This window comes from Lactuca virosa, chromosome 4, assembly GCF_052849685.1.
Source record: "Lactuca virosa cultivar CGN04683 chromosome 4, Lactuca_virosa_CGN04683_v6, whole genome shotgun sequence".
NCBI classification, from domain to species: domain Eukaryota; kingdom Viridiplantae; phylum Streptophyta; class Magnoliopsida; order Asterales; family Asteraceae; genus Lactuca; species Lactuca virosa.
This window is the reverse complement of record NC_136429.1, coordinates 512,601,896-512,626,768: the sequence shown is the minus strand read 5'-3', so window position 1 is coordinate 512,626,768 and position 24,873 is coordinate 512,601,896. Positions and strand designations below refer to the sequence as shown.

At 34.2% G+C, this 24,873-nt stretch overlaps 1 protein-coding gene, 1 non-coding gene and 1 pseudogene across 2 annotated transcripts; 1 reads left to right on the top strand and 2 right to left on the bottom strand.

The window, feature by feature from the left end:
* LOC145107049 (uncharacterized) overlaps window positions 1-24,873 on the bottom strand; it is a 161,034-nt pseudogene that overhangs the window by 8,005 nt on the left and 128,156 nt on the right.
* On the top strand, window positions 144-250 carry LOC145110267 (small nucleolar RNA R71). Its single transcript, XR_013709649.1, has one exon. It is a non-coding gene; the product is annotated as a small nucleolar RNA R71 (small nucleolar RNA).
* Window positions 21,521-24,508, bottom strand: LOC145109400 (hydroxyproline-rich glycoprotein family protein). The gene is made up of 6 exons (XM_079046538.1): window positions 24,070-24,508; window positions 23,675-23,789; window positions 23,146-23,613; window positions 22,521-23,052; window positions 21,921-21,961; window positions 21,521-21,715 (listed from the first exon to the last, which is right to left on the bottom strand). Exons 1-6 carry the CDS (start codon window positions 24,327-24,329, stop codon window positions 21,680-21,682), a joined length of 1,452 nt encoding a protein of 483 aa, XP_078902664.1. The 5' UTR covers window positions 24,330-24,508; the 3' UTR covers window positions 21,521-21,679.

Below are 24,873 nucleotides of genomic sequence, written 5' to 3'. Positions count from 1 at the left end.
TCTCATGAGTGTTTAGCAAATTCTTCGATAAGAGCTTTGTTAGTAGTTGGATCCTTTTTGTCATTGGTCCTTGAGAGTCGAGAAGTTGTCTCGTGCTCACATTTATCCCATCATAGAAAATTGAAATCTCTTGTTGCACATTGAGATCATGTTGAGGGAAATTACGGATCATTCCTTTGTATCTTTCCCATGATTCATACAAGGATTCACCTTCATTTTGTTGGAAGTTCGCGACATTTTTCTTCAATCTAGCAACCTTTTAAGGAGGGCTTAATTTTTTTAATGAACTCTTCCTTCGTCCTATCGCATGTAGTGACGGCTCCTAGTGCTAGTGACTCCAACCAATCCTTTGTCGCGTCTTTTAGTGTGATTGGAAGCATTCTCAACATAATTGCATCTTTATAAACATTTGGCACATTGAAATAATTTGGTATTTCCAAAACCTCCTTAATGTGCTTGTATGCATCTTCATAATTCTTCGCAAAGAACGGGATATCGTTTAGCATGTTAAGGATACGTCCCTTGAGTTCGAAGTTCATCGTGGCTAGGATTTCGGGTGTCACAATTCTTGGACCAACGTCATCCCGTATATGCCTTTTATATTCACTCATCGTGTCGTTATGTGTAACATCCGCATATTCGGGCTAGTCAATTAAGATAAAATAAACGTTAAAAATGATTTTTTTTATAGAAGATTATCCAGGATAAATAATCTTAAACAAAGTAATAGTTAGGGTCAAGAATTGTAACATATTTGACGTAATAAAGAAGAATTATATGAATATTATGTATTTCATGATTATTATAATATAATAAAATAGGAAAAATCAGTCGAATCGCCTGTAAATTTTAAAAATAAGTTCGCCAAAACACACACACACACACACACACACATATATATATATATATATATATATATATATATATATATATATATATATATATATATATATATATATATATAGAAAGTACACGTCGTCCCGATCCCGAAAATATAAATTTTATAGAAATCCGACTCTGTATGAATTAGATATGATTTTTATAAGATATAAAAGTCATTTGCGCACAAGGAATGTGTGACGTAAAAAGATACGAAGAGAATGGTTGACTTTTAGCTAAAGCCACCAAAAAGAAAATTGGGGTACTCTTTAAAATAAGAATTTTTGAGAAAACGAATGCCAAAAACGGAGTCCGTACGAGAGAGTTATGGTTTTAGCTAAATTATTTAATTTTATAAAAATATGGACTATAAATAAAGTCAAAATTAGTCGACGGAGTCTAAACGAAAGTTGTAGATCTCGTCGATAGCTACGCGTGGATATAAACAACGTCAAAAACGGAGTTCGTATGAATGAGTTATAATTTATAATAGCATATTTATGTATTAAAATAAAGCATAAATCATATATACGTATACATATATATATATATATATATATATATATATATATATATATATATATATATATATATATACATATGTATATATATCATTAGAAATGTATCGACGATGCGGTTGTTATAAGACTAGTGTTGAGTACTTTCGACATTAGTTCAATACAAATATCGTTAAATCTATTTAAAATAGTATTATAAATGGGTGTTTAGTCATTTAAATAACTATAAAGTCATTTAAGTAACTATAGATTGTGGTTTTTGAAAATTCAATTACTATAAATAAGAGGCTCTAGGCTCTCATATTTCTTGCACCATTCTCTTGATTCAAAAGTCTTTCTCTTCTTATCCGCGAGCATTCCGGTCCCTCGTGATTCGACTTCTCTTTCTGTAGTTTTAGTATACTAATGTGAGCGCTGAAGTTCTACAAGAATCTTTTTTAGAAAAAAAGATTCAGTGACGAAGTTCTGAACACGGAGTTTTAAGTTTTCGCTAGAAACACTGTAAGTTGAGCTACACTTATTACGCTTTAAGTGTAACTTATGTTTAAATTCATTATTGTTATTATAAACCTATAAACAATATTTATCAATGATTCCAAGTCGTTATACTGATTGATCTACTTATGGGGATGATGTCTAGGATGGATTTAGTGAGGTGTTTAAAGTGGGATTTCCAAACAGTATACTTTGTATACCAAACGGACCCTACCTCCGATATGATCCTACCTGGTTGTCTCGTATCAGCTATAGATCAGTAGACTTTGAATTAATGATGAATCTAGACGAATAATTAGTCGCAATAAATATTAGACTAAGTCTTAGTGATAATGATACTAGGTTACATCAAAGGAAAAGACAATTGCTAGAAGCAAAGTGTTGTCTGAATTTTTAATCGTCACTTTAACAAGTGAGTGCATAGTTAATTTCATCTTACACATAGATATGAAGTATTTAATATAAATACATGTTATATTTTCCTATTATTTATGTTCCTGATATCTATGCTAGATGAACGATTTATACATGTTTTACTTTATTTAGATTGTATATGTATTTTTATACATATAAATATATTGGGTAAAGATGGGTAGATGAAAGATGATGTAGATGATGAGAGATGAAAGATGATGTAGATGATCAGAGATGAAATAAGATATAGATGATGAGAGATGAAAGATGATGTAAATGATGAGAGATGAAAGATGAAATAGATGATGAGAGGCCTTGACTTTACAGATTATGTCATCTAGCAGAGTATAGATGACAACCACGGACAATTCTACACAGTCCAGTGGAACGCTAGCAGACTCGCAACTTGTAGGTGTTTTTGAACTAAGTGTTCACCAGATGTACTCTAAAACCCCATTGACATGTATTGTGGGTGGACTCCCTAAAATAATGTTGTCAATAAAGGAGATAAACCCTGGCAGCTATGGACTTAGTGCCTAATAGATAAACACTGGCAGCTATGGACTTAGTGCCTAACGGATAACATTGGCAGCTATAGACTTAGTGCCTCTTAGATAAACCATGGCGGCTATGGACTTAGTGCCTATTAGATAAACCCTAGCAGCTATGGACTTAGTGCCTATTAGATAAACCCTGGCATCGATAGACTTTGTGTCTATTCCTTAGGACAAATCCTTAGGAATAAATATAGAAGAATACCTACTGACAAGTATCATGGAGGACTCCCTGAACTAGTACTATTAGAATAGATGATTCTTAGGGTGGATCCTTAAGAATAAAGAAGATAATGGGGATGGGAAATTGGTTTAATTGTTTGATGATTGAACACAATAATTATATTATTGTGGGTTGAAAACCATATGTACTCACCAGGTTGCCTAACCTGACCCACTCAGTTTATTGTATCACAGGTAGCGATATTAAAGACACATTTTGCTGAGAGATTCAAGGAGTATTAGGTCACTAGTTTAATTACTGAGAGGCTTGTAATATTTTGTTATGCTTATGTTTATGTATTGATGATGACATCCCAATTTTTTAATATAAATAAAATATATTTCTTTGGAAATGCTCTTATAATAACATTATCATGTTTTCCCTCAATCTAAACTCATGACGTAAAAGTGGTTATATGGTTAGCCGATGCTATTTAGTTATGTGTTGAACTATATATATATATATATATATATATATATATATATATATATATATATATATATATATATATATATATATCATGGTTGTAAAAATCGGTCTAGGCGGCCCATTAATCGGCGCCTAGGCGCTTGGTGGCATCCAACCGCCTACGAATAAGGGTTAGAGGGTAAAAAAATCGGCATTGGTCAATATCGGTCAAAACTGGTCAAAGCCGGTCCAATTCGGTCCAAATCGGACTAAATCGGACCCAAAATCGGATCCAAAATCGGACCCAAAATTGGGCTCAAAAGAGACCGCTGCCCCCAAAGCATGGTTGGATCTGAATTTCAGTGAGGCCTTCTACCTTTTTTATAGGAATGTTTGCCCTTGGTTTTTTATCCCACCAACGATGTGGGATACTCAATTGAAAAAACACAGTTAATAGAGTCGAGAGTTGCTCAAACTCAAAATCAACAATTCATTCTCTCTTCTTCTTCTATTTTCTTATTCGTATGTTCAGAGGATGTTTGGGATTCTCGGTTTGATCGGAAAAGCCTACTCTAACGATTTCATATGCTTTTATTAAGATATTGGATTGTTTTTTTTCTTTAATCCAGGATCAAACACAGGGCTGAAGAACAAGCATCGGAATTGAGAGCTGCTCAAACTCAAAATAGTCGGAATTGAGAGCTGCTCGAAATCGACGGAGTCTCACCCATCGCTTCATGTATCATCGGCTCATCGCTTCATCGGAATTCGTCGATTTCAAACCACTTGGGTTGTGATGACTTGGTAAGGCATGTGGAAGATATGGTGGATAACCTATTGACCCATGTTCAAATTCTGGCACCACTCAGCCCTTGTGGCCGTGGAGGTTCGCCTGCAGTGACTCCAGGGCATGAGGCAAAAGCTTCATGTTTGCAGCAGGGGATTAGTCTGTGCGCGAAAGCTGGCCCGGAAACCCTCGTTAGAGAAGTTCCCTTTCCAGAAAAAAAAATTCATCGATTTCACCTGATCAACTCTCTCTCTCCCTCTCGTTAGCGATTGAATCAGACGAAGTGATTGTTAATTTGTTGTTTGTCGAAACACTGAGAAGCAATCAACTGCCATCGTAATTTTGGTTGTTCTCGTTCTCAATCATCGTGACCAGTCGCCCCTGCCCTATCAAACCACGAAACACATAACAATAACAGATTGTAGTTTAATAGTTTAGGCTCCTTCTTCTCCTTCTTCTTGTTATATATTGGTTGTGAACTCGTGAATTTGTGAATTTGTAATCACTTATAATTTGTGTTTGGGTTTGATTCTATTTGGTTGTATATTGGAAATAAGCAGTTGTTTGTATACTGGAAATAAGAAGTTCATGTTTGTGTGTTATAATTTGTGTTTATCAACATGCATACAATGTGCTCGAAGAAATGCCTAATGTGGTTAAAATGTTGTTCTTTGTTCCAGGTTCATGTTTGCGTGTTATAATTTGTGTTTACTTATATTATTATGACTAATGTTATATTTATTAATTTTTTAATACTTTTTTTAATAATTAATGGTCCCCGATTAATCCTCGCCTAGCCGATTAATCCCTTGACCTCAGTCCACCGATTAGCCTACGTCGAGCGATTTCTACAACCTTGATATATATATATATATATATATATATATATATATATATATATATATATATATATATATATATATATATATATATATATAGAGAGAGAGAGAGAGAGAAAAAGAGAAAAAAAAATCAATAGTGAATCATTATTAATCAAATAAACAAAGAACAAATCCAACACTTCGGAATACAATCGATGGCCAAGAAAAGGGTTGTTGATGTTTATATTGTCAAGTATGCACCGGATAATACCAAAAAAATCCACTTCATTCTTTAGTTTTTTTAGGCATATTTTTTATCGAAAAAAAAACAAATATACATATGTTGATGATTTTTTGTCCTTTTTAAATACAAATTGATATTAATATATAAAAAATGTTTTTTTTAAATCTCTCTTCGTTTTCTTTGTTTTTTAAAAAATTAAGGTTTATTTTTTTATCGAAAAAAATTAATAAATATATCAAAATTCATAGTGTGGTACTCTATAAATATAGATTTATATTGATATAAAAACAATTTCAAAACGTTAGCTCCAATTCCGTTGTGAATGTTGAAAGTTGAATTATATATAGTTCAGATTCACAGTGTAATTAATACTAAGTTAGATTCATATTGTGAATACTGAAAACTGAATTATATATAAAATTAAGATTCACAATGTGAATAAATTCACTTGCGAATTTTACAAAATAATTTTCAAAATAAACAATTCGTTTTGTTTTTTTTTATATTTAGGTTTATTTTATCGGAAAAATAAAATAATTATATCAAAGTTCATAATTTTTGTACTCTTTAAATAGACATTCATATAGATGCATAAAAAAATATTTTTTTTCCAAAATTTTAGTTCAGATTCACATTGTGAATGTTAAAAACTAAATCATATTCAGTTCAGATTCAAAGTGTGGATAACAGTAAGTCAAATTCACATTGTAAAATCTCAAAACTGAATTATACAAGTTCAAATTCACAAAGTGAAAAAATTCAATTGTGAATTTTACAAAACTAGTTTATGATTAATCAAAATGTCAAAATATTATAAAATTGCAAGGTAATATACTTTGATTCACAAGTAAATCTCATTAAATTAATTTGTGAATGATCAAATAGTTGAAATAATAAGTCAAATTCACATTTTGAATGTTAAAAACTAAATTATTTACAGTTTAGATTCGTAATGTGATTCCGACCAAATCAATGTGAAATTTTTTATATAACCATGTTAATGTATATTTATAGAGGATAAAATTAGGAATTTTGGTATATGTACTTTTTTGGATAAAAACTAAACCTAAATATTAGGAAAAAGAATACAAAACGAAGTGGGTTTTTTTCGAAAAATAAAAAAAATTGTTTTATATATATATCAATATAGATGTCTACGGAAAGAAGATTAAAATTATGAATTTCAATATATATTCGGGTTTTTTTTTTTTTTTGATAAAAAACCATAGCCTAAAAAAATTAAATGAAAAAACGAAATGAGTTTTTTGGTATAATTTGATGTATGTGTCTCCAATGTATAAATCTACATCCATTCCTTAGGTCATTGGTTGTTATAATTTTCGACGTTCACGATTGGTTCCTTCGTTCCTTGTCAATTATGATTTTTTATTAAACCTTTTATATATATATATATATATATATATATATATATATATATATATATATATATATATATATATATAGCAAAGTGAATATACCCTACAAGGTATATAAATTTAAATACTCAAACTCACCATCTTACATCGTTTTGTATCATAGACGCATTTTAATTGTCCATAATTCTTAGAATTCAACTACTAACTTGATTTACTTTCAAGATTCTAAGAAATTTTACCATTATCTTTCTCTTACATAATTTTCATTTGCAGAAATATATATATATATATATATATATATATATATATATATATATATATATATATATATATATATATATATATATATATATATATATGTGTGTGTGTGTTCGGCAGAAAAATATGATATAAATAAAAGATAATAGCCCGGCAGGTGTTTGAAATAAATTTTGATTGGTTAATTTAAAAAAATTATATATAATTAGTGGTATATATGATAAAACGATTTTATTAAGAAAATATTTTTTCTTAAAGCTCTTTATAATTATATAGATTAAAAAAACATTTTGGGATATGATTGTTTTAAACTTAAAATATTGTAATGGTATGCATGTGAATAGTGAACCCCCATTGTACGCCCACCAATTATGCCTGCGATTGCATCAAGTGCTCCATTAACTTGTCTACCACCGCTCGTGCACATCATGACTCCTTATCAAGTAACAACCACCATCACCTCCGTCGTCGTCTTCTTCTTTTTATGTTGCCGGAACCCTAATTCCAGTAGAAGTCTTTGTGGACCCGCTGGAAAAAGAAAGTGATCTGACCGGATCCATGGTCCTTTGTAGACAAAGCTGTGACCATGTGGACAGGTATTCATTGGAGGAGAGCGGCTTATATAGAAAGGAGACTTTAGCCAGAAGAACTTATTTTCTGACATTCCCATGGCCATGCTCCCTTCGCATAATATTTATGTTTCCATGGAAATTTGAATCTTCCCTTAAAAAGTATCATGTAATAGTAAAACAGATAATCCTTACACTCTCATTGTTGGATTGAATCCCACGAATTAATGTTTGAATGGAGCTTTTATGATTTGTGGACCAATCTTTGATGTTTAGATGACACAATTTTCATTCTTTAATGTGAAATTAAATATGCAATAACATGTATGTGAAATATTCCAACTTCATTTATTCATGTTTGAATGTACCAATTATTATAATTATGACTTGTGATGTAAGATTGAGCATGACCCATGAACATATATGGTCCAACCCATACAGTCTTGCATGAGCTTTACATCCATTGATAAAAGTTAGTGGGAATACACTTGGGCACTTAAAGGTAATATACGAATTTTGACTCGGTCAAACTAGTCAGAAAACCCAAAATATCATAAAGTTCCTGTAAACAAATTCTTTAGTCATTTAAATATTTTACCATTATAGTGTCTAGTAGCAGATAAATCAATAACAGAACTTTCTATAGTCGTACATACTCAAACCTTAATTGAAAATATGTCGTATTGTTCATATACATAATATATTAATTTAAAGTTAAAGAAAGTTGGCAGCCATATATAGTACTATTTGTTAGTTTTTAGATCTTAAGTACATGTAAAACATATATGTGAAGTATCATGTATACATCATGTAGACATAACATGATGAGAAAACAAACCATCATGAGCATGATGATGATCATCATCATGATGTATGTAGATGATAAGAATTGCAAATTCTGTTAAGTTGTAAGATCATAGTCTTTACATAGTGGACAAAACTTAGTGGTAGTCAGCTATCGAATTCATATTTGTTTAAAAGGGGGCCCAAATTCAAGAATTGATGAGACAAAATAAGTAATCTTATGAGGAACATGTTGTCCCATGAAGTCTATATTTATTTTTAGCATAATTCTTGTTTGATTATGTTATTAGGTTGTTCATAAGAAAACAAATCATCCAATATTGCATTTACTTCAAACAATAAAATATAGCATGAAAGGCAATCTTGTTCATACTTAAAACTTGAGAAACTGATAAAAATTGAAGTTATGTTTTTCTTTAACTAATTACATCCTCAATGCATAGATATCTATATAGTTTAATGGACGTTCACATTATAATTTTACATTTGATACAACTCTATTAATTTTTTTTCCTACAATTCAATAAACTCTATAAAATTTAATAGAATATTACCAAAACTAATTTATAATATTTATTTAAGAATTAGAAAACGTTTGTTTTTCTCATTGATAGTTCAATAGTTATAGAACTTCAAATCCACTAAATCTCAATGGTATTTTATAAAGCTATCAGGAGTGGTCACCACTTAACCACTCCAAAAATGAAGTCATGTCATAGCCATATCATTTCCGATCATTTTTTACTCACAACTTTTGAAAATTATTACCACTCCATGTCACCAATATCATTTTAGCTTCTTAATTATTTTAATACAAAAAAATTATATAATTAAAATTTACTTTTAGTAATTCAAATAAAAATACATTAATAAAACTGAAAATAAAACTGTCTTAATTAAAAAAAAACTAAAAATAAAATTACTGAATATTTAAATAACAACTAAAATAAACTTACATGCGAAATATTAAAAGCCCAATTTTTCACCAGTTTAATCTTTCATTTTTGTTGAACGTCTCGAGATCTTTTGCTGAGATGTTTGGTTTTGGCTCCATGTTCAACATTTGCATATAGGTCATCATTTATGTTTCATAACCAAATTGATCCAAAGGTTTATAAGAGAAATAGAAAGAATTGTATTGAATATAATAGTAAGTGAAAGATGTAAAATATAGGTTGGTATTCATATGAATTTGGTTTAAAAAAAATGAGTTTTTCTTACTTTAACGAGGGGGATTTTTACCCCTCACAAGGACGTCAACCGCGCCACCATTGGGTTGGTGTTCACACAATGATGTGCACTATGCGTTGGATGACGCGCCCACTTCTATCGTATAATGATAAAATTTTATCCATTGAATGAAAATTATATTTGTTATCTTATTCAACTTTCTTGTTAAAATTCTTTATTGTGGATGCAATTACTTTATATGGAGGATAGTTATACTTATATTAGGAAATATGAGATACATTAAAGGCATTTAATATTATTCCCCACCGGTTTGTCTTTTAAATTCTTTACTTGCATTTGTGTTCCTATGTCACGCGTTGATTAATTGCTTAAATCTTTTTGGTTTCTAATTCTAAATGTATGGGTCCAATTTTAGGATATTATTATGTCGTGGAAACGAGAAATGAAATGAGAATAGATGGAATTGACCCTTGCAACCACTTAAAGTTGACATATATATGTAATTTATTGGTAAATTTTGAATTCCTATCAATTCAAAAATCTATCATATATCGTGAGTCTTTGTTGACTCCAATCAATGCAAGCATATGTCAATGTCATCTACAATATTTTCTGATCGCCATCATATTCACACCTAATTTAATCCTAATTTAATTCATTTGGATTATCCACTTGCAATATAAAACTAATAAAGCTTTATGCTTAAACATATAATCACTATCTAAATCTGTCTTGGATGGATATTATAAGAGGGGAAACATTTATTATTTATATATACAATAAAGTAATATTTCTTTAAATTGCTAAATTATTTTACTGAACGTGTTGCATAAACAAATAAGAAATACATTTTGTTATACAATTTGTTAAAAGAATATAACTATATTGCAAAATCAAGTTCTTAGCTTTGCTACTTTTGTATACATGATTTCGTGTGCAAGTGCTTTCCCTTATATGCTTTCATAAGAGATCAATAATGTAGTGGGACCCGATAGACATACCTAATCGATTGACTAAACATAAGCAAATTACGGTTATTATGATAATGGTGTGATTATGGTTGGTGGGGTTAAGTGTTAAAGTGGGAGTTGTTATAGCTTTGATTATGTTGTTTTCAAATCGGTTTAGTGTCAACCCCAAATCCGTCAATATATCTTGACCCAATAGAAGTACATGGTATTATGAATATTGATGCAATCAAGTCCCGGATGAAGAGGGTTTTGGATGGAAAAATAGAGAATTCGGAATCTTCTTTCTTGAGCTAATCGATTCAAAACATGTTTATGACAAAGAAAGGTTAAGTCCAGCCTTTAATCTGGGGATGTGTCCAGCAAGCAATTACACCCTGACGCCTAAGTTTGGTGTGTATACTAAAGAGAGTGTCTAAGTGTGATAGAGAGAATTTTGGAGTAAGTTTTTGCTTACTAACACCTTCTATGGAGGAGGTATTTATAGTGTTAGTGAGGAGACAATGTTTTGTTTGTTTGCACATGGTATTGTCTTCTTTTCATATTTTAGCATTGAGTGGATTTGTGGGAGGCGTACGATCCTGTGGCAGAGTCGTGGGCGTCAAATATATGGCGTGATATTTTAGCGTGTGCGACAAGTTTCAGTCTCATATGCAATATGTAGTTGTTTGGCTCGAGAGTGGATATTTTGTGTCGAAGTGAGAGTCTACTAATTTGGTACACTACTAAGTCCCCCTAGTCTGGTGGACGTAGCTAGTTCTTTTTTAAGGTACATTTAACAGATTTATTCCATCCGGATAGCGGTGATGACTTTTATTTGACTGGTGGACTATTTTATGTCTTGTCGTCGTTGTGGCAACTATATCATTTATCATAAAGGAGGTTATGGCTGCCCCTAGCATTTTCCTAGGAGGGTTTTCCCTCTCTTTTTACATTATCGTTTTCTTCTTCGCCTCCAAACTGATTCTTCTTCCTTTGTTTCTAAGCATTCGAGACTTGTGTCCATAGATGACAATCAATATATTTTGAACGTCGCTTCTACTGTCATCGGGGAGCAGCTTGGTGACATATGTCGTTGATATGACATATCTAAAAATGATGGAGTTGAGTTGTATGGGAAGTACGATGACATCACAATGGCTCTGCTTAGCATATTGGGTGTGTATGTAAGAGCTTTATAACTGGGACTCTAACTACCTTTTGTTGATGTTTATCTATAATGTGGTTACTTTTCATGTCATTCACTTTTGTTAGTTGTAGTCGAATGTTATATGGCTCGTTTTCATATTCAAGCTTCTATGCTCAGTAACATTGTCCCGGAGATGAACCGTTTTCACTACTTCTACCTTTTTTCACCTACATGGGAGTGGTTTAATTTTTTGCAGCAAAATGGCATAGGTCTTTATGTTCTGTAAATCCGCCCCTTGAAGGAGCTATTTATAAGGCGAAACATACGAAGCATATGGGAAGACAAATCAGAACAAATACGAATTGAATGCTCGCTTAGTTTAATACGAATCTACAATGGGAAAATCGCCTCTACTTTCTCTTTTATCTTCATCCAGTAACCGAGATTCATGTAAGGAGATCACTTCATATTTGTTTGGATCTAGAGGCATGAACTTCGTAGCAGATATCCTCTCTTGATTAAAAAAAACACAAAAAACAAAAACACAAAAAAAATCCACCTGATCATCTTCAGCATTTATTTAGTGTCTTGATTGCTTGCTTCCCTCTTCAAGATTGCATTTGGGCAAAAAAAAAAAATAAGGCTTCATGATGCAAACAAGGTGTTTCTTTTTCTGCCCTCCATGTGCTTGATAAAATGCCTAAATGAGGTTTCCAAGTGTTGCAGCCAATTTTCGACTCAAGTAGATGTAGATTTTCTGTCTCGTGTGGGTTTCATTGTGCACACTCCAACCTTTTGTTGGAGTGTCACATTTTTATTTAGGTTAGTTCTTTTAATCTCGAGTCTCGCCTTGAGGCTTAAATAAACTTTATTTATGTGTTTATGGCATCCTCCCATTCCTTTGAGAGCGGGACTTGGCCGTGTCCTTTTCGGGGGTTTCACTGTTGCCCAAATGGTATTTTTGGAAGCAAAGGGATTTCCCGTATGATATCTCATCTCAAGAGCTTGCACCTTCATCCAGATGAACGCAGAGTTGTGTTACGGGAGGCTATTACTTCTGACCATGGATTGTTTATGTCTGTGGCAGCAACTTTGAAGGAGTTTGGTCAATGGATATGTGGGAATTGCATGAGGCTTCATGCCCTGAGTCATTCATGTCACCACCCGGGTGATTTGATTAAGTTTATTGATGGGGCTGATGACATGAGCGGGCATATTGTTGGCATTTCAAAGCTGCTGCCCAATGAACCGGAAGTCGACCTCAATGATGGGTTGGTGATGGATGCTTAGCTACTTGATCGTGTTTGTAAACTACCTATCACCACTGTCAAAAGCATCCCTCATAACTGTCGTATGGCTTTCTCTCAAGCTTTGAAAGCATCCCTTTCCAAGGTGGCTGCTCATCTCGGGTCCGTTGAAGCATGGGTTGCTTTGTTAATTCTTCCTAGGTGTACTCTTCAGGTGTTCAAACCCAAGAATGGGCAAGAAAATAGGTCTGGGAACAGGAAGTCTTTGCAACATCGTAATATCCTAAGCGCTTTAGCTACTTGGGGGACTGAAGACGGTATCGCCAAGCTAGTTAAAAACTTAGTTGACAATGCAAGACTAGAGCAACAAGGCAAAAAAGAAGAGTACATTCAGGAGGAAAGAACACTGGGCAACACCAATGTCAGGCAATGTCTTCGTAAGGTTACCGATGGACATTTTACAGCAGCAGTGAAAGTTTTATGTTCTTCGGGGGTTGCTCCATTTGGGGGTAATACCACGAAGGCATTGGAGGATAAGCATCCATACAAGCCACCGCCTTCCATGCCCAATACCATATTTTCATAACCTCCCCTTGTAGTAGATGTTGACAATATCCTTGGGGGAATTAAATCCTTCCCTAAAGGTACCTCGTGTGGGAGAGATGGGTTAAGAGCTCAACACATTTTGGATGCCCTTTGTGGAGAAGGTCCGGCTATAGCCAAATACCTCCTATGTGTTATTAAATATATGGTTAATCTATGGCTAGCAGGAAGATGCCCTTCGAGTTTGGCAGAATTTGTTGCCTCTGCTCCTCTCACGCCGCTCTTAAAACATAACAATGGAATACGGCCTATTGCAGTAGGTACTATATGGAGACGTTTGGTTTCCATGTTGGCTATGAAAGGTGTTGGTAAATAAATGGCCAAGTATCTCAATGATTTTCAGTTCGGGGTCGAGGTGCCGGGTGGCGCTGAGGTCGTATTACAGAGCGCCAATAGGGTGTTGAATGAGCATCACGATGACGGATCTCTCCCCATGTTTACCGTGGACTTCTCTAATTCCTCTAACCTTGTCGACAGATCCGCATTACTTCATGATGTCAGATTGAGGTGTCCTTCTATATCCTTGTGGGTAGAATTCCTATATAGTCAGGCAGCAAGGTTGTATCTAGGCAACACACATATTTGGTCCACTACTGAGGTTCAGCAAGGAGACCCCTTGGGACCACTTCTCTTTGCCCTTGTGTTGCACCCGCTCTTGCATAATATTATAGACAATTGCAAGATTCTTCTCCATGCATGGTACCTTGATGATGGCACACTTATTGGAGATTCGGAGGAGGTGGCCAAAGCGTTGGACATCATTACGATGATTGGCCCAAAATTGGACCTTCAACTAAATATCAAGAAAACCGAGCTCTTTTGGCCCTCGTGTGATGGTAGGAAGCTATGTGAGGGGCTATTCCCGCTAGCTGGCATCGGGAGGCCGCCTTTGGGGGTGAAACTTCTTGGGGGAGTTGTTAGTAGAGATTATAGTTTCATTAGCACCTTAGCCATAAAGAGAGCCGAAAACGCTGTGAATTTGATGTGCCTTCTTCCACAATTGACTGACCCCCAAAGTGAGCTCCTTCTGCTTCGGTCTTGTATGGGTATTGCTAAGCTTTTCTTTGGTCTGAGGACGTGCCAACCCGTTCACATGGAGGAGGCGGCAATATTATTTGACAATGGGTTGTGTGGGGCGATTGAGGACATTGTGGTTTGTGGTGTCCCTTTCTTTGGCGACATACAGTGGCGAATTTCTCCCTTACCCATTAGGTTTGGAGGTTTGGGTTTATACTCGGCAGTAGAGGCTACCTCATATGCTTTTGTTGCCTCAAGGACCCAATCTTGGGTATTGCAATACCACATCTTACGGGATAGTTGCATATATGGTATGGATTCTAATTATGATTGTGTATTGGCTTCTCTTCGTAACAAGCTTCTGGATTTTGACCTTAGCAGTTTTACTACTAAAGACACCGCCCCCCTTAAATCCTAGAATACACTGGCGAGTGCCCTTTTTCGTAAAATTGTCCAAGATATGGAAGTGCATCTCGACATGACGGCTTGGCAGAAAGCGGTTTTCTAGTGCTTACGTGCACCACATGCTTAAGATTTTCTTCTAGCTATCCCTATAGATGGGCTTGGCCAACATATGTCTTCTGTGGAGTATCATACTATCCTCAAATAGCGGCTCATGATTCCAATATTCTCAGCTGACGAGATATGTCCGTTGTGTCGCAAGGCATGTTTGGACTCTTTGGAGAGCATGCAGTTCACTATAAAGAACTCTCGGGGTTCAAATATAGGCTCGATATGGTTAGGGATGTTTTGTTTAACTCTCGGGGTTCAAATATAGGCTCGATATGGTTAGATATGCCCACCGGTTGGATCTATGTCTAGTAGTGTAAGTGGTTTAGTGTTTCATCGAGATCATACATGGAGAAACAGCGTATCCATGGAGAGTTTAGTTTAAAGTAGCAATGACATGTCGATGAATACGCATGCAGAAATACTCTTATTTATTAGGTATGCATTTCTTGAGCAATTCGGATTGCTATTGAGGCTATTTCCCAGATAGAACGTATGGTCGATATAAAGGCTGAGCGGGACCGACATCGTTGGAGGTGTAGCAGAGCTCTAGAAAAGTTGTTCCTCATATATCTAAGATGGATAACCTTTCTAACACCAAGTATGTGGTCACAAACATCCAATGTGTGACTACCCTATTCATTAAGCAATACATAAAGGTATTGTTTATGTAGTAAATTACTTCTTATTAATATTACTATATAATTCTACTCAACACACTATAATTAATATACTCCGCTATTACCAAGTACTCGACTTGTGGCTTACCCTAATGCCACAAGTAAATAATATATAACCGACACCAATGCCAAATTGATACCCACAGCCACCGCATTAGGCATTTCCATTATTAAATCACTAGATAGATATTTTTTGTCAACTGTATTCAATATATCACCAACACCTAACTGATAAATATCCTATGCCACCTGCATTGGATATATCACCGACACATCGTCAATAAATATTTGTTGCCACCTGCATTGGATTTATCACCGACACATCACCAATAAATATTTGTTACCATTAGATATATTACTGACACACTACCAATAAATATATGTTGTCACCTGCATTGGATATATCACTGACACATCACCAATAAATATTTGTTGCCACTTGCATTGGATATATCACCAATAGTCTATTTATCGTACCTCTAGCTATTAGACACAACTTTCTATTAAGCCATAATTTATCGGACACAACTATGTATTAGTCCAATATAAATTAGACACGTCTATCTTTTACACCAAGTTATTAAATAAATTCATTACCTATATTTCAGCAATTTAATATTAATATTAATTAACACCAATTACATTCATACACCGCACAATTATTGCCTTTAAACACCTTTTATAAGGCTCGCCAATACATTAGAAGTTGTCACAAGATACTCCTTTATGTGACATAGATTTTTCACCAATTAATATCACAAAATGTATATTATGTATAACATTATAGAACAAATTACACCTAAGAGATATTCAATATATTTTTCACCTTACACTTAGTAATACCATATGGCATTTTACACCTAGATTTATATCATCCAAGTTAATACATACATAAAATATATAATGTCCACCATAAGGTTCTACAGATGATACTTCAAGTTCGGACTTCCTTGCTTGGCCATCCCCTTCACTTGACTCACTGAAATACACATATATTCCTGTATTACAATCCATTACACAATACATAATACAATATTAAACTACATTTGTTAACCAATTATATATTTTCCACCTACACATCAATTAAATCATTTTATATGTCTTAACCCATCAAGACAACCTTCTTATATATGAACATACAGCCCATGATGCACAAGGTACAACCCTTTAATGCATAACTATATCCAACTAGTTCATATAACTTAATCAATTCATCAATATGAGTTATTATCTACTTCAAATCACTCCTAACAACTTAATTAATTAACTCATAGACTTAATTTCACCATTCAAGGGTTTGTCAAGTTAGGATTTAGCATATACTTTCTCAAGCTCACCACCAAAATCACATAATACCATATTCATGGAAGTATTGAAGCTACAACAACATCCATAACACAAATTTCATCTAAAATCTTCGGATTACATCTTTGGGTTTATACCCATCTCTTTAATTTCACCAAAGATAGCACAAACTAGCTTGAAGATTAAGGATACCTTACCTTAGATTAGTGAAATGATAGGTTAAATCTTATAACCCCTTTTCTCCAAGCCTTCCTCCAGCTTCAGTATGTGTAACTCACCTATATATGTGTGTTTTTTTAGAGAGAAAATAGATAATATCTTAAATGAACTGTTTTCTAATTTTTATGTCTGCAACATTGTCGCATCGCGAGCATTCTTTGGTCACGTCACAATCATCGGTTATTCACGAAACTTTCATTTCCCATCAATCAACATTCATCACTAATAATAAAGGGTAGTCTACTTTCAGTCACATTGCGTCAAGTCCTCTTCATGTCACATTCCGCCATAAGTACGTTGTCCTTACTGTTTAACTTACGTAACTAAAAACACCGCTTCAAAAACGCGTCGCGACCCCTTTTTTGTCGCGTCATGAACTTCGTAAATTTTGTTTTCTTAGCCACTTTTAAATCATAGCTTCTACTACTTGTGTATATGTATCGACAAGGTTTATTATTCAAGAAAATGGCATAAGCTACACAACACACACATACATATGCTATATTGTAATCTTTATGAAAACATGTATTACGTTAAAAACGTATGGTGAGAGGCTTATTAAACTTCAAGGTAAAGTGCTTGAACATAGACAATATGTTCTTGATGTTCTTGGTGAAAGGCTTTAATTCACAGGTCAGGTGAAGATCTTGTCGGGAGAGAGAAAAGAGTTAGTTAATTGTTTGGAAACTTCTTCGGGAGAGTTTTCTTGGTTGTGTAGTGTAGGTATGTTTCGTCATGTGGAACGAGTTTTAGAGTTTCCTGGTTTTCTTGCATTTCTTGGTCGTGTCTGGGTGGCATGACCACAATATAGCAGTAGAGGTATTGCTAATTGGGCTTTCGAGTTGATCATAACTTCCCCTTCAAGTAATGTGCACGCTCTTCTGAATAATAGCATATAGAGATAAAGTCTTGCATTAAAGATCTTATTGTTGGTGACCATGTGTCTTTGTTAAGAATGGAGGACATGAACATCCAAAACTTTCGGGCTTGGATAGGTGAGGATTTTGAGAGCTCGAATTTTGATTAGGTTGAGTAGTATGCTTTTGTTTGAATGTTGGTATCATGGTGATGGAATAAATTGTTTGTGTAACCTATTGTGAGTCGGGTCTTTTGAACTTGCTTGTTAACTTCCTTTCTTATAGAACAATTTTTTTGGCGGGCAGTTCTCTTAATAAATTTGTATGTTATTATCAAAACGTTTATTAAGTATATAGGATTGTGATCCTTTTTAGGCTCGGGGGGCCATTAAACTGAGAACGGTTGGTTTTCCCATTATTAGAATAGGGCTTGTCTCGATGCTTCTTAGTGTCATTTCTATAATGGGCTTAACGAATGGGTGTTGTTTGAAGTGTCGAGATTAGTTAGAATACGACTTTAAATTGCCTTTTTCCATTACTGGAATGGAACGAGAAGGGACTTGGTTTCCCTTTAACATGTCACAAAGTGACTGGAGATCATATTGAATTCTCATTTTACCAAATGATTGGTAGTTATGGTGTTTTTGTGTACATAAATGTACGTTTAAGTTTGTTTGCAGTTGTACCAAGTAGCTTGGTAGCAGTTTTGATCATTTTAAAATAAATTTTTATTTTAAAAAAAAAAAAATCTAAGCGTTTTCTAGAAACTGAATTGCTTTAAATTTTCAATGTTTCGTGTTCTAGATATTTATTGTCCATCAAAATGTTCAAGTGTATATAAACTGCTTCGTGGGCTTCTTTTATGCGGTATGGTCCTTCAAGGTTGCCTTGCGGTTGGCCTAATTTTTAGTATGACCAAGTCACCAACTTTGAACGCATGGCCTTTGACCCGGTTGTTATAGTATTTTTTATGTTTGGGTTTTGTATGTTGCGTATTATAGTCCAACTATTTTTTGTCATTCATCAAGTAGATCCAAGTTGGCACGTAGGTATGTATCTGTTTGAACTTCGTCGAGAACTCGGCCACATTTGGTAATGTGAGTTCGAGTTTGATGAGTCTTGGTTGCATAAGACATTAGCTCCCACCAAAAAAGGAAACAACACTCTTACAATCAACAAAAAAGAAAAAGATAAATCCTAATACTATGACACCAATTAAAATGATACTCAGGTTTAAACTTGATATGCCACTTATAGGGCATGCTTTCAGTCTTGTGCATTTTTAATCCTAATGGATATATGTCCGTTTCATGCCATTTTGGCACTTGTTTGACCATACTGCGCCTCTAGTATATGTATAAATAGGGATTAGTTGGTTTAGCGACACAACTCAAAAAACGTTCTCTAATCTTGTATTTTCGGAAAATTTCATGTTCTTGAATCTTATATTCATATAATCTTCTTAATTTGTCCGGTAAATTATCACTATTCAATTTTGTATTTTTCAAATTTCACATATTTTCATATACTAATTTGATCGCATGGTCAAACAACACATTTGAGAATTTTTCAACTTGGTTAATAAAATGAATAGTATTAGGGAATAAAAACAATACAAAAGATGTGCTAGTTTAGTTATGGTTGAAGGATATATGTCGTTGAAATGTCATATAGCGGCCGCTTATGTAGTAAATAAATAAATAAATAAATAAATAAATAAAGACACAATGGAGGCAAACTCATATTACTTCAAAGGGATGATGTGATTTACGGTAACTTAGGAATATGTTTTTCTGTTAATAACAATATTGTATTGTCGTGAAGAACAAAACTACACCACATCGTGAAGAACAAATACAAACGTATTTGCTTGAAATATAGCCGAAGTTCTTCTTATATCTATTAGTGAACCTTCTTTTTAAGAATTTTCGGAAACTAAAAATAATCTTGTTGGTATTTCCAATCATATTCCTCAAAAAAGTACGGGGTTTAAAAAATTATAAGACAAGGTTGAGTTTTTAATATCCAAAAAACCTAAATAACCAAGATGGAGAAAAATATTGTACTTTTAAATAATATCAACTTTTCTTACTTTATTTTTGTATTCGTTATATAATAAAATTAAAATAACATGATATGTATAAAAATTTGTTAAGTATTTCACCAAACCATTGAAAAAATATGTTGCAACAGTTGCAACTTACAACATTTAGAGGGTTAGGCATGCACAAACCGGTTTTTTTTCTGAACCGGACCGGTTCAGAAAACCGGTTCGGTTCTGGTCAACTTAGTCAAAACCGGTTCTAAACCGGTTCGGTTCTAAACCGGTTCAGCCTCAAAATAATCCGAACATATGTAAACCGGTTCGGTTCTCTAGAAACCGGTTCAAAAAAAACCGGTTCAAAAAACCGGTCCAAAAACTGTTTCTTAAACCGGTTCAAAAAGGGTTCAAAACCGGTTCGACGGAAAAAAAGTTTTTTTCAATTTTTTTTTTGTTTTTAGGCTAATAACTGAAAAATAGGAATGAGTTTTTTTCAATTTTTTTTTTGTTTTTATTGTTTTTAGGCTAATAACGGAAAATAGGAAAAACGGTAACTCTCGAAAACCGGTTCAAACCGGTTCAGCAAACCGGTTCAGCAAACCAGATAAAAAAAAACCGGTTCCAAACCGGTCTCAAGGGTAAAAAGGGCAAATTGGTCGGATCCGGTGGTTCGGTTCATATGCGATTCGGTTCTTAAGTGAACCGGTTCAGGCCTAAACCGGTTTCCGGTTCAGCGACCGGTTCGGTTCCTGAACCGGTTTTTTTGCACACGCCTAACTGAGGGTTGGCACTTGGGATTTGCACACCTTAATGGCCCAAGCCTCAACTTTTCAAACTTCAAAACTTAAATTTATGTTATACTATAGGGCCCAAGTATCTTATATCTTTTCTTTTAGATGTGAAAATATACTTATATCTTCTCTTTCAGATGTGAAAATAGAGGTGTACACTGTAGTCTCAGGTTGTTCTCGAAACGGTCAGGTTTTTTTAGGACGGGTCTTTTTCAGTTCGGTCTTTACAGTCATTACATACTGTGTTTTTCAATTTGGTTTCATTATTCTTCGGTTTCAAGTTTTTTCCATTAACAAATGTGATTAATATCAAAATGATATATTAAAATTAGGTTAATGTCATAAAAACAATTATATATACAGCTTTTTTATGTTTTAACCCTAATTTTTTTTTTGGTTCTTCATATACCATTATATTGTCAAAAACTTTTTATTTTTGGGTATTTGGCCAGACACAAACAGGTTATAATGATATAATGACATGTCGATTTGACGAGTTCAAACTGTGTGTTATAATGATCTACAAAAGTATTGGTGCATCTTTTAAAGAAACCACAACTATAGAACTTTATAATGATCTACAAAATTAAATATTCTAAACACTTCAAGCAATTAGGAAAAATATATGTTTACTATTTAAAACAATGGACCTCATTGTTCTTCAATTTTCACATTTTTTTGGGGTACAAATTACAATAATTAGTTAAAATACTCTAAAACACACACACACACACACAAAAACAAGGGGGAAAAAAATGACACCCAAATATTCTACCTCCTTCCTGTGCGACTTTTACCTCTTGCTTTCTGTAATTAACATGACAATTTTTACTATTAGTAACAACCATAAAAAAATACATTGTTAGATACAAAAAAAAAAAAAATACTTTCATTGGTTTTGTTTATTATATTTATAGCATCCTACTTTCATCTATTTCTATTAAAATACATACAAGTAATAAACAAATCTAGTAGCTTCAATTTAAGACAGTCAACGAAAACTTTGACTTACTGATTGAGTATTAAAGCTTGCCCCTGATCCTGTTGCTGCCCCTATATTCAATTCACACCAAAATTTAACAAATTAATAAACAAACATACATTAACAAAATTACATAAATGATCCCTATGGTTTACCAAAGGTCACAAACTCAGTCCTGGCTAATTTTTTTGACAAAAATGGTCCCTATGGTTTCCAAAACTTGCTCGAATGGTCCTTTTTGCTCACACCTTTACTTTAGTATTTCCAACCATTCACGCAAATTTTGGAAACCACAGAGACAATCTTCGTCAAAAAAATTAGCAAGGACTGAGTTTGTAAACTTTGGTAAACCATAGGGACCATTTACGTAATTTTGTCTATTTTTTTGAATGATAACAAATTTCTTTTGACTATATTTATATGCACATTGTTTAACAATATATCTATATATGATTGAAGTTTATTTTTACAAATTAACATTTTTTCTTCATTTATTTAGTTTTCTAATTTTACATAACGACTCATTCTATTCCATCATACCAAACAGACCCTTATTTTAACAAGAAATTAGACAAATTTTAGATGTTTGTAAATTACAATTCATCAAAAAAAATAAAAAAAAAAATTTACCTGTACCAAATGGTGTAGAAAATGTTGAGGCTCCACTTGCAGGATTTGAAGCAAACGGTGTAGAAAACAGGGATCCGCCACCTGTCGCTGTGGGCCCCACCGCAGGTGTCGAAGTCGAAAACGCCCCAAAAATCGATGTTTGAGGGGTCCCACCACTCGATCCAAACAAATTTGATGACGGGGCAGAAGGAGCAGGAGTTGAAAACAAAGAAGACGATGACGTGGCACCAAACGGAGTACTAAACAGCCCTGAACCAGACGCCACATTGGCAGCAGCCCCTACAGGTGGCGTAACAGCAGCAGCAGATGATGTGGCAGTAGCAGTTGTTGCTGAGCTGGCAAGTAACGTGCCAGATGGCTGTGAGTTAGAAGGGAGATGTAATGTCGGATGTACCCTTCGGGCAGCAGCTGCCCGTTTCGCGGTTTCCCTCCGGTCAGCTTCGAGAAACGGATCGTTTGTGTCTCCTCTTCCACGTTGATCAGAAAGATATGCGGTTTTCATTGACTCCATATACTGATGAATACTCTCCGCCTTTTCAAAAAAAAAAGTATGAAATCATAAAGCAAATCATGATTCATGAAAATTTGAAAATCCTAATTGTTTGTTTATTAGTTATATATTTACCTTTGATGCTACATACACAAAGAAGTCATGAACGTTTGACATGACTTTTGGAAGAGATTCCAGCAACGAAGGGTTGGAATTCATGGAGTTGTTCTTGGAAGATTCTAGAAGCAGCTGTTCTAACTCCTCGACCCACTGGCGGCATTCATGAAGATATTTATCAAATCTGGCAACTGTTTGTTGGAAGAATGGGGAGGGTTTGCGAGGGAGGCCGGTGTAGAAATCATATACGGGTACTATGGCGGAGGTTGTAGGTTGGGTTGTGGTGGTGGTGGTGGTTGGCGGGGCTCCGGGAGCTTGTGGTGGTGTTGTGGTGGAGGTTTTGTTTGGGTGTTGAAACCTGGAACTGAGGATCATGAAGGAACGAACAGCAATCTCTGTGTTTCTTAGCATGTCTTTGACATTTGATGTGAGTTCTTGTAATAGAAGCTTTTGTCGATCCATGGCCGTAGTGATTCCACCAAGTTCCTGTTGAAATGAAGTCGATAAGAAGTTTTTTTCATTACTTTTTACACTAAGAAGAAAGTACCTGAACAATGTGACTTGCATCAAGCTCAAAGCCATCATTGAAGACTGAAGAATCATAGAGTCTTCCACACTGATCCAAACGTTGGCTTTCATCTCTATACTCCAGTATTCTCTCTCTGTTACAAGTAACATTCAAATTCAGAATTCATTAAGTTTGTGCAAAATCCACACCGATATCATTCTAACTGCAGCTGTGTTTTGAAAATTCAATAAGTTAGCAAACGTGTTGTGAATCCTGATCTATTTAAAGGCGGAAAATCAGACTCATTGACATTGAAATTGCAACGGAAACATACGTCTAATAAAGGAACATCGATTCTTCATGTGATCTTGATAAATTCATTGTATAATCAACAAAAAGGAAAAACGCAAGTCATGGATGCATATAAATCTTACTCGATTTGAAGGAGAAACTTCTGAGAATCGGGGTGGAGGTCGACCCATTTAGTCCCGTAGCTAGCCGGAGTCTTCTCATTTGTAAACAGAAAAAGTTGATTCTGTTGCTGCGGCAATTGCTGCTGTTGCTGTTGCAGAAGCTGTTGTTGCTGTGGTTGAAAGAAGGGGCTGCCGCCACTCGGTTGAAACGGCGATTGATGTTGTTGTTGGGGTTGAAATAGTGATGTTTGTTGTTGTGGTGGCGTGAACGAAAACGCCATTGCTGTAACAGAGATTCAACCGCTGCTGCGAATGTGTTTGGCTTATGATTTTGACAGAATTGGGGCGAAGAAAGATCGGAAATTTTCAAAAACCCTTTGCTTTAAAACCCTAGATTTATCAGACGATGAGAGGGAAACTTGAGGGAGAAAAGTAATTTGCGATTCATGATGGACTTAACTTAGTCAATTGGAAACGGCCCATTTTCAAGTTAGTGGATTTATCATTTGTGCAACCATTTACCTATCAATATTTTTTCGCGAATCTTTTACGTTTTGTTTATATGTATTAAAAACTTTACATTTTTTATTATTTTTTAAACTTATTTAAATATGAGTTTTTCTAAGAAGTTACTGGTTATTTTGTAACATGATTTTATTTTTGTTTGAGTAAATGGTCATTCAATAAGTAATATATTTATCATGTTTTACCTTACACAAGAGGCAACGTCATTTATTTTTGTTTTCAGTTAACCCAAAAATAAAAAATATAAATGTCATGTCACAAAATAACTAGTAATTTTTTTGTTAAACTGTATATTTGAGT